The sequence below is a fragment of the Ambystoma mexicanum genome, chromosome 14, assembly GCF_040938575.1.
Source record: "Ambystoma mexicanum isolate Mex_15411 chromosome 14, UKY_AmexF1_1, whole genome shotgun sequence".
Classification (NCBI taxonomy): domain Eukaryota; kingdom Metazoa; phylum Chordata; class Amphibia; order Caudata; family Ambystomatidae; genus Ambystoma; species Ambystoma mexicanum.
In genome coordinates, this window is record NC_090940.1 from 88,094,586 (window position 1) to 88,111,953 (window position 17,368).

The window sequence follows — 17,368 nt, forward strand, 5'->3', positions numbered from 1 at the left end:
ACGGATCTCAGATTCTCCATCAACTCTCCAAAGTCTTGCATGGAGCCGTCGCAGAACACTCTGTTCCTGGGTGCCCGCCTCAACACGGTTGCATGCTTGGCAACTCCCTTGGAGGAGATGGTGATGGCCATCCTGGGGAAGGTGCAGCGCCTGTCGTCGGCACAGAATGCAACAGTGCATGCTAGCAAGTCGTTGTTGGGCATGATGTCCTCCTGCATCCACCTCATCCCACTGTGCAGACTTCAGATGAGACCTCTTCAGGAGTTTCTGGGTGCACGGTGGCTGCAGATCATGGGCATTTGGATGAACAAGGTCCTTCTCGACCAGGAAATCCGACAAGCTCTTCGATGGTGGGGGGCATGTCCACCTCTCACGAAAGGGGCTCCTTTCCAGACACCTCAATTCGAGGCCACGGTTACCATGGATGCCTCCCTGGAAATGTGAGGGGCCAACGCCAGTGGCCTCTGGCTCCAGGAAGAAAAGGACCTCCACATCAAGGTCCTGCAACTCCAGGCAGACTTCTGTGCCCTCAAGTTGTTCCTACCTAAGCTGAAGGGCAAGGTGTTGCGCATCTTCACGGACAACACCACCACCATGTTCTACGAACGAGGTCCTTCTCGACCAGGAAATCCGACAAGCTCTTCGATGGTGGGGGGCATGTCTACCTCTCACGAAAGGGGCTCCTTTCCAGACACCTCAATTCGAGGCCACGGTTACCATGGATGCCTCCCTGGAAGGGTGAGGGGCCAAAGCCAGTGGCCTCTGACTCCAGGAAGAAAAGGACCTCCACATCAAGGTCCTGCAACTCCAGGCAGTCTTCTGTGCCCTCAAGTTGTTCCTACCTCAGCTGAAGGGCAAGGTGTTGCGCATCTTCACGGACAACACCACCACCATGTTCTACATCCGGAAGCAGGGCGGGATGCGCTCTCCCGTGCTTTCCCGGGAGGCCCAGGCACTATGGCTCTGGACCATCCTTCAGGGCATGTTCCTTGTACCTTTTCACCTGTCAGGCATCAAGAACCCCATTGCAGCCTTGCTCAGCAGGGTGCAGCGGTCCTTCCACAAATGGGAGACTCAGCAAGTGCAAGTCACTCATTTCTTCAGCAAGTAGGCTCAGTCCCAAATTGGCCTACTCACAACGATGTTCAACTCCAAGTGCCAGAGGTCCGCTAGCAGGTTCCATCAGCTGGGGAGTCTGGGGGATTGCCTTATAGTTCCCTTAGGAGGGACTCTCCATGTACGCTTTTCCTCCAATTCTGCTCCTTCTACATGTGATCAACACACTCAGAAGTTGTCATTGCATGATGATACTCATCACTCTGGCGTGGCCACGGCAGATCTGGTACCCGGACGTGCTCTGTCTGTCGGTGGCTCCGTCCATACAGCTACCTCCAGTTCCTGAAATTCTCACCAGAGAAGACGGAACAATACTGCACCATGACCCAGCATCGCTGAACCTCGTGGCCTCAACTTTATCCTGCTGCAAACAGCTAGTGATGATGCTGAGAGCACTGTCTGCAGCTTTATCCACTGCTCCTGGGGGAAGAGGTGCAGCATTGACACCTACTGCAGTTTTCTTACTGACTATAATGATTGCAGTGTTTTATTGTTTTATTTTTGGGCTAATAATTGTCTCTTGCGACACCTATAAGGCTAAACTATTGGATTAGAGTACAGATAGGGTGGAATGGCATACGAGGAGGGATACACAGCTTGTAGGTGTTGATTGGTTATGTACCCACCCATTGACCGCCCATGGCCATTTTATTCCCTATGGCTACTCCCACCCAGTTCCTGCCCCCCTGCCCAAAACACCTCCTCATGGGAGCTCCATGAGCTTGCTTTAATCAAGCCTATCAAACTTTGTGCTGGAAGTGCCTCCAGTTTTAATTTTAAGCAGTCTTCTGAGAGTTAATGGGGGTTATTAGGACTCTGCCGGTCTGGAAAATAACGTGCTGGTATTTCCATATACCGGCACTTTTCTGGACTGGCAGAGTACAGGTTTGTCGGTGGGGGTAACCTGATTAATCTCCAGTCAAGAGCTGGAGTCAAGAGCTGGAGGTAAATCCGGCCCCCACTGGGAAAAAACAGCGGGTATTACTGGCACACATATTCCAGGTGCCGGTAATAAGGGATGGGATTTAATGCCCGTCCCGCCACCTGTAATATCCCAGTAATCCCGGGAAATCATGTGGCGGGAACGGTAATACCGTGTGATGGTATCCCACTGGATTTACCGGCGGGATACCACCAAACCCCTAATGACCTCCAGTAACTTAATTGGAGTTGTAAACCCGCTACTGGTGTTATTCAAAATGTTTGACAAGATCTGACTTCTGCCACTCGATTTATAAGCACTCTGCGTGTCCTTCACTGAAGTCCTATTAAAAAAAGCATTGCCAAAGCCAACAGTTTTGGCTTGTGTAAAAGTGTTTGGCGTTTGCCAGACACTTTTATTAGATGCCCAGGTACTCGCAACATTTTGCACCTGCTGCCATCAATGGCAAGTTAATACCCAGTCTTGTCAGTTGTCTTTTTGCACAATTCTGCACAGTTGCCAGCTTAGTTGTTTCTCTTAACAGGTGAACGTTTGACCACAAGTGTGGGAATGTGTCCTCGACTCCTCCACATGAGGAGGAACTATAAGAATGTTCACGATGCAATTGGATAAGGGGTTCTTTTCTACTTTTAAGAGGCTGCACCATAAGCGTATTACAGCTGCCTATGGTGTGTCTTATTGATGATAAACCGTTAGGCCACCCCTCCCCCCTTCACATTGTGACACCTGCTTTCCAAACCCGCCCATCAACGAATGAGGTCATTGGCAAATGGCTAGTCTCTGCCCCTTATGTCGCCTTCGGTGTTCAGGTGCTCTTCTTCTGGCCTTCTGTGGTGCCCAGGTGCTGTGCCCCAGGACTTCCACCTCAGAGCCCAATACTACTCGAGAAGGCTTGGCTTAGAGCTGGCAATTTCGTACTGTGCTGACTGGCGGCTGCCAACAGCTTGCAGTAGGGCAGCTGGTGCGGACATTGCTGTGAAATCTGCTGCTGCCTTGTTTTTCTCAGAAGAAAAGTGGCATTCGCAAAGACGAATAGATGCAGTTGTCTGTCGCTACATAATGGGAAGAATAATGGCTGTAAGCACAGAATCATCCACTAATACCCTAACACTTAGCCACCCAGTGAGCCTGACCGTCATTCTAAGCACGACCATCACGTGAATGTGCTGTCTCTCTATTAGCAATGCTCGATCCCTTACACCTGACCGAGTAAACACATTAAGTATCTATGCCCAACTATGAAGGTACCTAGGAGGTGCTAATGAAACTGGCCTCTCTCTAATCTTGCCCACTCTAGTTCATTTTAGCCAGCCAATGAGCCCTAATGCAGTTTTGTTTTTTTTTTAACTTTATTTCATGTATGTATGTTGGTTCTTTCTTATAAAATCTCATCACTGCTTGCTAACTAAAAAAAGAAAAAGTGACTTCATACACTGCTCTGGTTCTCTCGTTGAACCATCATTCTCTTCTAACACAGGCATGTCTTTTGTTTCTAGATCCACAGTGGATGGAAATACGGAATTTCGCTGGATGAAAATGTAAAATCCCACCCCCTGCTCCGGCCCTTCAAGACTTTAACAGAGAAGGTATAGTATGGTGTGAGAAGGTACGATGCATGCTCTCCGAGCCTTGCTGTGTCACTACTGTCTCTACTACTACTACTGCGGGTAGGAATGAGGAATTGTAGTGATGCTGAAAGTGATTTCAAAGACATGATTTAGGGCATCATTACGGCTTCATATGCATTCCCTACACACAATCACTTGGAGGGAAATAATACTACCAATGGTGGGAATCTGCATAGTCAGACCCAGTCACGGTGTTACAACCAGGTACAGTGGTAATATTGGAGCTTTCCTTGAACTACCTCCAGGAGTATTCCTGAAATTCCACTTGGTATGTTTTGATGTTTTTCTATCCATTCCCACCCTCATATATGAGTTTCATACCACCAATGCACATTTTTGTAATGCACAAATGTGTCAATTAGGACACTCTTTTGCATTACTTGAGAAAGATGATGAGATGGTGGGCATCTGTGAGGCCCACTTGCAATGGATTGCATTCTCCTGCAGATTCCTCATTTGATAAATATCCTTCCATTGTCACCTGCTCGGAAACCTTTCTACAGGGGGCGCAGTTCGACTCGACATTGACCGTCTGCTCCTCTTCACTCTGCCGTGAAATTCCTCAACTCTTGAAGAGATGTTGGCCGGATATATGTTCCTTTTTTCCACACGCTCTGCATGTTACCTTTCAGAACATTCTCTTCGAATGGATTGTGTCCTCCAACATATTCCTCATCTTAGATGTATTCCATCCAGCTTTGGCTGCTTCGGAAATTTTTTCTCGGCAGAGGGCGGTGTGCGTCGATGTCGTTGAGTCGATGGTACCTCGAAGGCCTCTGTCGAGGGTGACGTCATATGGTATACAAGTAGCACGCGTGGCACCCGTTGGTCTCAGTTATGTTTTTCCGCAGTACGTGTTGCTTCAGAGACTCAGCGCGCCTCGAGTAATTCTGTGACGCAGTAAATACTGAAGATATTCGATATGTCCTCGTCGTCAACCCCGACTACGACCCCACGATCGGGATTCAAAAAGTGTAAATCCTGCGGTTCGAAAATGTCAATCACAGACCCGCCCCGGAAGTGTCTGTGGTGTCTCGGGGAAGGCCATGACATGGAGGCCTGTACGAAGTGTCAGGCGATAACGGGGAAGGCCTTGCGAGAGAGGAAGGGAAAACTGCAGGTAGGCCGTAAACCCGACCGAAAAGCCTCTAGAGTCGAGTCGAAGTCCAGTGAGGAGAAATCGCCTTGACGTGAAAGGCACCAGTCTAGGTCCCGAAGCGATTCTCATTGCTCTTAGTCTTCGACGAAAAAGTCCAAGAAAAGACGCCACCGGTCCCCTTCCACCTCGTCCTTGGACGAATCCACAAAAAGGATGAAATGCCCGAGAAAACATTCTTCCTCCGAAGAGTGGGAGGCATTCATGGTAAAAATGATGGAAAAATAATGGAAGTGTTTGAAAAAGCTAAGCCTCGGTCCGCGCCTTCTTCGGAAGCCGGCCGGGAGTGTTATCGTCCCGACACTCGCGCGCCCTCGAGCCCGGGTGATAGAAGGAGGAAGGATCGGGAAACCTTCCAGGACGCCGAGCTAAAAAGACAGCTTGAGTCGAGTCGACCGTTTGAGGTCACCGACGCCGTCTGAAACGCACCTCAAAGGGCAAGTCTTTGAAGAGCGCCTCGACGCCCTCGAAGCCAGCTTCGTTGACGGCCACTATTTCGTCAGCGCCATCGGCGCCTTTTTCGACGTCAACCCCTAAGCCCTCAGCGCCAAATATTCCAAAGGCTCCAGTTCAGCCAACTCAGCCAGAAGCTGTAAAAATAACAGCAAAAGAGAAGGCTGCAAAGGCTGTAATGCCATCAGGTTCCACTGATACACCTCTCCCACCTCTCCCAGAAAAGGTTTTTAAACCTCTTCCAAGGAAAGAATTTTTCAAATCCTTAACCTCAATATTTGAAGAACAGGAGAGAACTGATGAGGAGAATGTTCCTTTTGAACTGGAATATGACACCCCAAATGTCCCGGAATGCCTGATTTCTAAGGAAAGCAGGATGAGGGACCTGGTGGAAACCTTATATAATGCAAGTGGCATTGATACTTCACCTGAAACAGATTTTGGCAGGCCAAAACCAGGGGAACATGCCAGTCCCTCATACCGTCAATTAATGACAAAGGTGGTCGATTATTTAGGATGGGCTAGACCACCAACTCAATTCATCCAGGATGATCTGACCGATATATTGGATCATCTTCCCACTGAAGATCCGATTTTACCTTTCATGTAGCCTTGCATAATAGGGTGGCTAAAAATTGGGAGACTCCGGACTCTATTCTTCCGTTGAATTAAACCCTGACTTCAAAATACCGCCCTTCCAGTAGCGACCCCGGCTATCTGTCTATACACCCCACTCCCGAGAGTCTGGTGGTCCAGGCAGCCACAGCTTCAAATAAGGTGGCATACCCTTCTATCACTCCGGATAGGGATGACAAGCGTGTGGATGGTTGGGCACGCAAAGTATTTTCAGCTGGGAGTATGGCGTTAAAATCGGCCAACTCCACATGTGCCTTTGCAAAAGTTTCGTACACTCTGTGGGAGTGCATTGCAATGGCGGCAGAGCACATACCAGAGGGGGATGAAAGGGAAGGACCCCTAGCCATTGTTAAAGATGGAAAGGAGGCCATGCAGGAATCCTTTCAGTCTGGATTGGACACTGCAGAAAGTGTGAGCAGATCCATGGGCACTAGCACAGTAATGCGCAGATTTGCGTGGTTACGGAAGTCGGGTTTTGCACCAGACGTGCAAAACCGTCTTCTGAACATGCCTTTTGACGGGTCTCACCTTTTTGGCAACAAGGCTGACGAGAGTCTTGAGAGGTTGCAGGCCTCAGAAGCAGCTGCCAGGTCTTTAGGAGCTGCTATTAGACAACCTCAGCCTTTTCGTGTGTCAGGACAATCTTGGAGGGGAAGATCCTATCGTTACTACTCCTCATATGGAAAGGCGAGAGGAATGTTCAGTCAAAGGGGCCAGAGAAAGGCCACTCGTGGTGGACGAGGAACACGTGCAAAGCCAGCTCCAGCTGCAGCCTCAGCGGCCACAGCAACCGCCGCAAAACCGCTTTGAGGACTTGCATCACAAGACACCTGTGGGAGGCAGGCTGTCACAGCATCTGCAAGAATGGCGAGCCATTACTTCAGATGTTTGGGCTCTAGAAATAATAGCCCAAGGTTACTGTCTTCCTTTTCTAATGCAACCTCAAAGCAATCCACCAGGGAGACACCCTTTGAAGTTTTCAGACCCGCTCCTACAGCAGGAAGGTCTAACCCTGCTGGAGAAAGGTGCTATAGAGCCAGTACCTGTAGCGGAGAGGAACAAGGGATGGTACTCCCCTTACATTTTTATCCCCTAAAAGGACTGAGGACTGAGACCCATCTTGGACTTAAGAGGCTTGAATAAGCTCCTCAGGAAGGACAAGTTCAAGATGGTTACTCTTTCTCAGATCCTTCAGGCCATTCAACTTCAGGATTGGTTGGTGTCATTGGACCTCCAGGATGCTCATTTTCATGTGCCAATTCATCTCAAGCACATAAAATACCTGAGGTTCGTAGTTGATGACTCACAATATCAGTTTTGAGTCCTGCCATTCGGAGTGACCTCCGCTCCGAGGATCTTCAAAAAGTTAATGGTAGTAGTGGCAGCGCACCTCAGGAGCGGGGGGATTCACGTCTACCCCTACCTGGACGATTGGTTGATCAGGGCACGTTCTGCCGAACAAGCGCTGGAACATCTGAAAGTCACCTGCCACTTCCTCCACAGACTGGGCTTCTCCCTCAATTTCAAGAAGTCACAAATGACACCTTCCCAACAGCTCTAGTACATAAGGGCTGTACTAGACACATCCTTGGGAAAGAGCTCGCCTCCCAAGTCGAGGACTCAAGACATTCTTCAGATGGTTTCCAAATTCCAAAATGCCCAAAATCTCCAGGTCTACGACTTCATAGGTTCCTCGGCCTCATGGCATCCTGCATCTTCCTAGTGCCAGGGGCACGCCTGAGGATGAGATCCCTTCAATGGGCTCTAAAGACTCAATGGTCCCAGTTCTCAGGTCAAACGACGGATTTTCTTCAGATTCCGAACAAAGTTCGGCAGGATCGTCTGTGGTGCACTTGCACAGAGAATATCCTAAAAGGAGAACAGTTTTGGCAACCATGGCCAGAGATTACAGTAGTGACGGACGCCTCACTCATGGGGTGGGGAGCTCATGCCAACAATCTAACAATCAGCGGTCGTTGGTCTCCATTGCGCTGAAGGCTTTTCTGCCATCTGTCAGAGGCAATGATGTCCTGATAATGACGGACAACACAGTGGCCATGCATTATCTAAACAAAAGAGGAGGTGTAGGGTCACTACCTCTGTGCAGAGAGGCAATGCGGCTTTGGTATTGGGCAATTCAAGAAGGTATCTCCTTAATGGCAGTTCACCTAGCCGGGGAGGAGACTATGACGGCGGACGCTCTGATCAGGCAGAGCACAGTGTCAAACGAGTGGGAACTGGCTCAGGAAGTCATTCAAGAGATCTTCGCCCTTTGGGGAACCCCTCAACTAGACCTGTTTGCAACCGGAATCAACCGGAAGTGTGAAAAGTATTGCTCAAGGGAATTTTCCCTGAGAGGAGCCCTTGGGGACGCGTTTGTGGTGGAGTGGAACTTCCCACTATTATATGCATTCCCTCCGATTCCCGTCATTCCTCAGGTCATCAGCAGATTGAGACAGTTCGGAAACCGCATGATCCTAATTGCCCCGGATTGGCCCAGGGGAACGTGGTACCCGGACCTTCCAGACATGTCCATCTGTCCTACATTACGTCTTCCTCAGAGAGAGGACCTTTTCTCACAAATGGAGGGCACGGTTCTCCATCCAGAGGTCATGACTCTCAACCTTCATGCTTGGTATCTGAAAGGCTGAGATACAAGGATTGGGACCTTCCAGATGACGTCATAGAGGTGATGCTTTCGGCAAGAAGGCCAACAACAAAATCTCTATACCGTTGCCGTTGGAAAAAGTTTTGCAACTAGTGCAGAGAAAAGAATGTTACCGTTCAGGATCCTCGCCTAGGGGGCTCATTCCAATTATGTTAGTAAAATGCTGGTGTTCTGTGATGCCTGTGCCATCGTTTCTGGCAACCACTGGCGCCGTAACTAACAGCCGATTATGGTATGTCAGCTACACACATTCCGGCATGCAGGAAAAGGTGACATCAGTGGTTTATAGTGAAAAGATCGAAAAAAAAATCTCGAAAAAAAGGTAAAAAAAAATATCTCGAAAAAAAAAGTTGCATTTTTTTTTCAATACGTTTTTTTTTCGAAATGGGGGGGTTCCCCCCACATCCCCCCTTTTTTAATTTTTTTTATTTTACCCCTTTTTTTACTACTTACCTGACCCCAAAATACATATAAATAAATAAATAATGAATTAATAAATTCGACTTTTTTTTTCGAGATTTTTGTTTCGAGATTATTGACATTCGAGATTTTTTTTTCGACCTTTTGACTGACCACCAACATCTGTATAACTGAAACACTGTGGAAAAGGCAAAAAATCGGCAGCACCATCGCCCAGGGTGCAGGTGCCCCCATTTCTGGCATAATCATGCCAGACGCAGCAGCACTGGAAACAGCGGTACCGCAACTACTGTGACCGGAAATAAAGTGATCACCGGAACAGGAAACCGGCTGGCAGCCATCATTAAAATCACAATCCACTCCAATCCTCAGGTTCCAGTGGCCATCCACCCCTCCTGACTCCGGGAACACATTCCTGACCATGGCATCTCGGATCCCGAAGGTCCCGGCAGCGCAATCTGTGCTTCACAGAATAAGAATTCCACAGGCTCACAGACACCATCGTACAGCATGCTGTGGAGCTGTCTGCCACAGACCGGCACTGCAGAACACAGCAGAGGAATCTGGAGATCTGTGAGGAAGTACCACAAAAGGTGTCAGCAGTGGTGGCAACCCCACACAAGTCAAAAACTGCCACAAGCAGTGGTACAACTTCCACCTGAAGGTGAGGAACCTCCTGTCTGCCCACCGTAGGCAATGCATGGCTACAGGTGGTGGACCCTCCTCCCCAATCCGGCTCTTGCCCTGGGAGGAGTACTTCAGCGTGCTGCACATGGAGGGCATAGAAGGAGTGGCGCTGTGAGGCTGGAGCCAGAACACCCATTGAGGCTGGTGAGTACACAAAGCCCCAATATAAACAACACACCTGACTGCCAGTCTGCCACACCCCCTTGCAACTGTAGAGTGGGCGTCCAACATTCACTTCATTGCCACTGCCTGTAACCATCCGCACACCATACCCGGTGCTGCAGCCCTGTACAGCGTCCCATGGTAATGCACCACACCACACCTAACCCATTCACAAGTTCACAAGTCTAACCCCCACGTTTACGCACCACAGCCAGGTACAATGTACACTGAGCAGCCACCCATCGCCATATCCGCCCCAAAGGTGGCCTGATGGACCATGACATGCCAAGTGGGGACACACACCTGCCATACACACATGGCCGAGTGCATTGCGGCCCAACCCAGTGCACAACACCACCCCACATCTCTGCTGGTACACATGGGGCAACACAAAAGCCCTGTCAGCCCAACAGAAAACACCCCCACTGCCCACTTTTCCGTCTTCACCGTATCACCACAGCACTGAAATGGCAATTGCACAGTCCCCATCCCCCAAATTACAGCCAGCAGTAGCACTGCCTCCCCTCCCCACCATGTCAAAATGGGGCCAACCAAGTCACATGCATTGTATCCCATGCCAGCCCCAATCACAACCACATGACAAGCCACCTCTCTGTGTCACCTGCACACTATGACACACCCACAGCCTGAAGGCACTCTCACACACACCTAAATAGACATCGAGGGCTCTGGTGCAGGCATACACCCAGGCCCCCTGACAACAATCGGTACATGTAATCCATGATGAACACTGCACAGACACCCTGTACTGCCAAGTGAAAATGCATATTCCCTAGACACAGACACAACCACCCTGGCATCGTGTACTGCATGTGTGCCTGCCATGCCACAACTTCCACCACAACACAACAATGCCAGCCCTCACCTGTACCCACACATGGCCATCCTCACATGCAATGGTGAGGGCATGGACCTTCCATGTCAATGCCAGACCCACAACAAACCCCCCATTCACATAGTGGACCTGCAGCTGGGTCAGCCATCAACATATGCCCTGCCCCTTCCTCCCCCCCTCAACACTCTCACCTTCACATCCCAAGACCCCACTCCCAGACAGACCTGCATGCCACTGTCCCCAGCAAATACAACGTCACCATGACAGTAGTCCCTGTAAAGCTGTGTTGCATGTACCAACATCCCACAACTTGCAGCTGAGTCCCTGCAACACATGCATGGGTGCACCATGCTATGTACCACAGCATGCCCCGTCAACATCACGCCACATGATCCCCATATTGAATGTATCAGGGTATTTGGAAGCCCCACTGGTCCCAAACATCATGCCTTGCTCACCCAACAGCGACGGAGGACGACCGGGCACCTCAAGGGGCACCAGAGTGGAAGGGGGGCAACTCCATGCACCACCACCACCACCACCCAGGACACAGCAGCACCCACTGTGTCTGTAACTGCTGCCACCACCACGGCAGCACCAGCTGTGGCTGTAAATGCTGCCACCGCCACCATCCAGGCAGTTCACTGCATTGCAGCCCGAGGCACCGGTCCATATGCCTGTCTGCAACAAAGCACAAGGGTGGGCCAGGTGACAAGAGGCCACGTGAATAGGCCGTGGACTCACATGTGGCATGGGTGTGCCTAGGACTTTATTTATATTGTTGCTCGAGTTGGGGTGGGGGTATGGGGAGGGATAATTTGGGAGAGTTGTGGGGAGCGGTAGTTGGGAAGGGGGTGTTTGTCTACCAGTTCTATTGTACTTATACCTTACTAATACACTGGATATTGCATAGCAAATCATGACTGGGCATTCATTATTTTTGTGGAAGTGTGCTTTATTCCCTGTGCAGTGTTACATGTGGTGTATGACCTAGGCCATGTGCTTGTGCTCTGTGCCTAGAAGTAGTTGGGGATGAGTTGATGGTGGGCTTCAGGTCAGTTTATGCCATCCCTGCGATGGGGCAATGCCTCAATGTCACTGCCATCGCCCCCCTCCGCTGGAGGCATGTCGATGTCCGGGGCAGGGGAATGTTGATCCTGACGCACATGTTATGTAGCATGGCACAGACCACAACGATCTTTCCCACTTTCACGGGATTGTACATCAATGCGGAACCTTGCCTTCAGGAGTCCAGAGGTCTGTTCTATGGTGCACCTTGTCCAGATGTGTGCACGGTTGTTTGCATGCTCCTGCTGGTTCTGTGGGTGCCTGACAGGTGTCATTAGCCATGGCAGCAAGGGGTATCCAGAGTCACCTGCATGGGAGGGACACAAGGGGGGCACAGTCATTGGGGTGGTAGAGGCAATGCAGCCATGTGTGTATGTGGGTCTGTGTCTCATAGGATTGCCGCAGGATGTAAAAAATGGCACAGGCACAGATGACCTTGTTTTATTGATATACTATTGCGTAGCCCCCGCATTTCACGGCCCATGTGACCCCCACCTTGCCCATTACCCTTATGCCGACACACACATCTCCATCATTTTAAATGGGCACCATGCTTGATTGGGTTTGAATGATGTAAATCGCTCATCACTCACATTCGTATTTTTGTGGTCCTTCATTGTTCAGGTTCCTGTGACATGCATATGGGTTTGTGCGCTTGTGACAGGAAAATCACCTAGCTTCATGCTCTGGGACACACTGCTGGTTGGGAGGGTGCTCTTATTTGTCTGACATGGCCGTGACACAGCTGGTAGGGTATGTGCACAGTGTGGACATGCTGTGGTAGGTGGCATGGTAGTGATGCATTCTGGTACCTGTAGTGCATGTGATGTGCATGTCCATCTGTGCACAAATTGTGATGGTGTGGCCTTCCATTTACACATGCCCCCATGCCAAATATGCCCCCCCTCGTGCATTCTGTCTGTGTACATACTGTTGCCTAACGCAAATGCACTGGTGACAGCCCTCCCCCCCTTCCACAGTGCACATGCTTTGTGTAGGTACTTTCAATCACCGAACAGCCAGGTTCGCTCTCCACTGTATCGTGCCATGTACCCTGGGAGCGTGGTGTTACGCAGCACCATGGAGTCGTGCGTGGATCCTGGAAACCTTGCACTGCAGTGTGTTAGTATGAGGTCAGCATCACACACAACCTAGACGTTCAGTGAGTGGAACATTTTCCTGTTGCATTAAACTACCTCATTGTCATGTCTGGCCACCAGCACAATGTGCGTGCAGTCCAGCATGTCTAGTACATTGGGCATGCCTGCCAGGGCATGAAAAAAGTACTTTGGTGGCATTGACCTGGGCCATTGTTCAGGGGAGTGCAATGTGCTCAGCCACGTTACAAAGGAGGGCATCCAGGATCTGCACTTGACATTTTTGACAAACCGGGCTAATAAATCCTGTGCAGCTCTCTGACAGTGTGTTAATAGGGGCTGCAGCACAGATATGACCTTCAGCAAGAGGGGCATGTCGGTCCGGATGCCAATTAGGCTCTGGAGGTCAACTATGCTGGTGATGGTCTCCCTGTCCAGGAGATACAGGGTGTGTATATGTGTATCAGTCAGGTTCCAGGGTGTGGGCCTTATGCAAGGTATGGGTGGTTGCCTATGGGGTGCTACCTGCTGCACATTGTGCATCTGCATGGCCACCATCATCCTCCTTCTACTCCTGTGCCTCCGCTGCCTCATCTGCCTGTTATCCCCTTCCAAATCCTGCTCATAAAGGTGAATCCCTGCATGCAGGGACTCAGCTCCATGACTGCTGCTACAACTGCCAGCATGGTTGTGTTGGAAGGTGTGTGGGGTGTGGGTGTGGTCATTTTGAACATTCACAGTGCTCATGGTGTGCAGCGGGCTGATTATGGCCACTTGTGGCATGTTGTTGCACACCTAAAACTGCTTACCGCCTGCTCCACAAAGCCGGTTTTTCCAGCGCGGCTTTCACAGCGGCACTGGCATTTTGCTGCTGGTGTTTCCATGTCGATAGCAGTCAGATTGATGTTGTACTACTGTTGTGCCGCTGTTTCTGGCACGGCCTTCGGGGGCAGCCAGTGGTGGCGTTCACAGTGCGGCTGACAACAGTAGCACTGTGACCCATGTTAGCGGCAACGTAGTTTCCGGCATCGCAGGTCATACTGTGCCGGTCAGGAAACCGTGCCGGTAATCAGTGTTACCGGCACAATGTTTCTGGACTGGCACCGTTATAATGAGGCCCAAATATCTGTACATGGCATTTGATGGTGAGCCACTGTTCGGCCCGAAAACCGACAAGTATTTGGAAAAATTCAAGGACTAAAAATTAGCTGTGAAGTCGCTAGCTCTAGCTGTGCATTAACCTGCCAAGCAGACATTCAGCTTTTCCTCTAATGGTAGTAGTTACAGACGGTATGTCCGTTTGGTAGAAACACAGGGCTCCCACAAGCCTAGCAAGAACAGAGGTGTTTCTCGTGTCCTGAATGGGGAAAAGGAGCCTCTAGGGGCCAGCAGACTGCAGAGGCAGGGGCAGCTGCACCCATATAGCTTCTTTGAGTTCTCCCCACATGTTTCTCCGGTGCAAGGGAGAATCTCTGAGCAATGGGACAGGTGGATGGAGATAACCTCCGACGCCTGGGCCCTGCAGCTTGTCAGATGGGGATACTGTCCACATTTTTCTAAGAAACCCACCAGACAGACCACCTCCCCCTCCACAACAACCAGAACAGGAGCTTGAGGAGGAACTGGGAGCTATGTTATTGAAGAGTGCCAAGTAAGAGGTGCCACCCGAGTAGAAGGGATCGGCTGGTACTCTTGTTACTTTCTGGTACTCAAGAATAGAGGTGGACTCTGTCCCATCCTGGACCTCAGAGCCTTGAACAGGTTTCTGAGGAAGGACAAGTTCGGGATGGCGGCGCTGAACAAAATTCTCCAGGCTCTACAACACTAGGACTAGTTGGTGTCGGTGGACCTTCAAGACGCTCATTTCCATGTGCCGATCCATCGGAAGCACAGGTAGTCCCTGAGATTCGTCATTGGGGACACTCGATATCAGTTCAGGGGACTCCCCTTTGGCTCAACCTCCGCATCCAGGGTTTTCACCAAGCTGATGGGAGTTGTGGGGGCACATCTAAGGAGATCCAGTGTCCATGTATTCCCATACCTGGATGACTGATTGATCCTAGGAAGGTCTCTGGAGCAGGTATCGAAGGTATCGACACAGGTCGCAGAATCCTGCTCTCTGCTTCATGGTTTGGACTTCTCCTTGAATTTCCAGAAGTCCCACGTAACACCAACGCAGAAGCTCCAGTTCATCAGAGTAGTCCTGAACGCACCTGTGGGTAAGGCTTTTCTCCCTGAAGAAGGTCACCAGTTCCATGCTAATGGTCAAGCTTTTCCAGAACCACGACAGTCAACCCATGGCTTCCTTCCTCCACCTCTTAGGTCTCATGGTTACCTGCATTTTCATGGTGCCAGAGGCCAGATTTCAGATGCAATCCCTGCAGTGGCTACTGAGGGGTCAGTGGTCCCAGTACTTGGACTCCATGAAGGACACTCTCAAGGTGACGAGGCCAGTGGCCAACGACCTGTTTGGTGGGCTGGCAGGGAGAGCATTATGGTGGGGAACCCTTTTGGCCACTGTGGCCTCAGGTCCAGGTGGTCACAGATGCGTCCCTGAAGGCTTGGGGCACTCACATCAGGGATCCGCAGGTGAGTGGCCTTTGGTCGTCAATGGAATGCCACTGCATATCACCAGGCTGGAGTTGCAAGTGATCAGGTTGGCCCTGATGCCTTTGGACCTTCCCTCAAGGGGAAACACATCTTCATTCTGACGGACAACACAGTGACCATTCACTACCACAACAGGCGGGGGGAGTGTGTTTCCTGCCCCTATGCACAGAGGCACTACAGCTATTATTCTGGTTGCTGGAGAACTGGATGTCCGCTTCAGCTGCCCATCTAGCAGCGTCGTAGAACAGATTGGTGGACACTCTGAGCAGGCAGAGCATGGTCTCATATGAGTGGGAAAAGTGGCAGGAAGTTCTCAAAGAGATCTTAGCCCAGTCTGGTGCCCTGACAGTGGATCGTTTTGTTACAAAGGCCAATGTGAAGTACAGACAGTTGCACTAAAGGGAATTCCCAGTAAAAGGTGAACTAGGTTATGCATTCCTGGTGGGGTGTCTCTGCGACGTCCACTATGTGCTTCCTCCAATGCCTGTCGTCGTCCCATGGGTTCTCAGGAGGTTGAGGAGGATTCGAGCCACCATGATTTTGATCGCCCTGGACTGGGCAAGAAGAACATGGTACTCAGAGCTCCTGGATTTGACCATCTGACCACTTCTCTGGCTGCCTTGGTGGCCGGACCTCCTTTCCCAGTTGGAGGTTCGGGTGCTCCACTCAAACCCAGAGTCACTCAACCTACATGCGTGGCTCTTGAGGGGATGAGGAATGATGATTACGACGTCTCAGAAGAAGTACTCGAGTTGTTACTGGCTGCACCAGACCTTCTATGTGTGCAGGTGGAGAACGTTTCAGGCGTGGTGTAGAGAATGCAGTATAGAGCCTATCGCTTGTCCCACAACTGCAGTGATGGAGTTCCTTCTGTCACTTGCCTAAGTAGGCCTTCAGATAGGCACTGTCAATGGCTACGTGGAGGCTTTGTCTGTGTTCAAGAGGTCACCAGGTCAGGGATCCTTCATCACGGTCCTGTTAATTACACAATTCTGTATGGCCTTGGAAATAGGTTCCTGCCTACTGCATTTCTGGTTCCGGACTGGGACCTCCATTTAGTTCTAACCTTTTTGATGGCAGCTCCGTTAGAGCCCATGCATTGATGTTCTAACAAGTTACTTACCCTGCGAGCAGCTGTCCTGGTGGCAATCCCGTTAGCAAGCATGTGAGTGAGCTTCAGGCTCTAACTTGCATGCCACCCTTTCTTTGATTTTTCAAGGAGAAGGCTTCTCTCAAGATGTGCCCTAAATTTCTGCCAAAAGTATTTTCAGAATTCCATGTGTCCCCGAGCATTGATTTGCCAGTTTTCTATCTGACTCCACATCCCTCAAAGGACGAGGAAAGGCTACAGAGGACCCTAGGAGGGCGCTCAGCTTCTATGCAGCTAGAACAGCAGAATGTAGGTGTGATGACCAACTCTTTGTGGCTTTCTCTCTGTCCAGGAAGGGACTGGCTGGGTCCAAGCAGACAATCTCTCGATGGTAAGTCTCTGCATTGCAGAGTGTCATCAGAGAGCAGGAAAAGATCTTCCACCATGCATCAGAGCTCATTCTAGCAGGGGTGTGGCGGCATCATCCACCTTGAAAAATGGTGTGGCAGTAAAAGATTTTTCGAGCAGCGGGTCATCACTCCACATCTATACTAAACATTGCTGCTTAGATGTAGCATGTGGTTCTGACGCTCAATTAGGCAGAGCGGTGTTGCAGAACTTCCTTGTTTGAGAGCCTTTATCCTGCCTACATGCTCTGTCCTGCCTTGGGAGTCTATCAGATGAGGAATCTGCAGGAGAATACAATCTATTGAAGGAGAAATTACATACCGATAATGTTCTTTCTATGGTTTATTCTCCTGCAGATTCCTCATCACCC

The 17,368-nt window shown here is 50.3% G+C and overlaps 1 protein-coding gene across 7 annotated transcripts in view; it reads left to right on the forward strand.

Moving 5' to 3' along the window:
* The window catches only part of RYR3 (ryanodine receptor 3), a 1,751,462-nt gene that overhangs the window by 1,088,273 nt on the left and 645,821 nt on the right, over nt 1-17,368 (forward strand). For all 7 annotated transcript variants that reach the window (XM_069638568.1, XM_069638566.1, XM_069638573.1 and 4 more), the window contains one exon: nt 3,556-3,645. In XM_069638568.1, the coding sequence (XP_069494669.1) occupies nt 3,556-3,645 (90 nt within the window). The remainder of the gene's footprint in view (nt 1-3,555; nt 3,646-17,368) is intronic.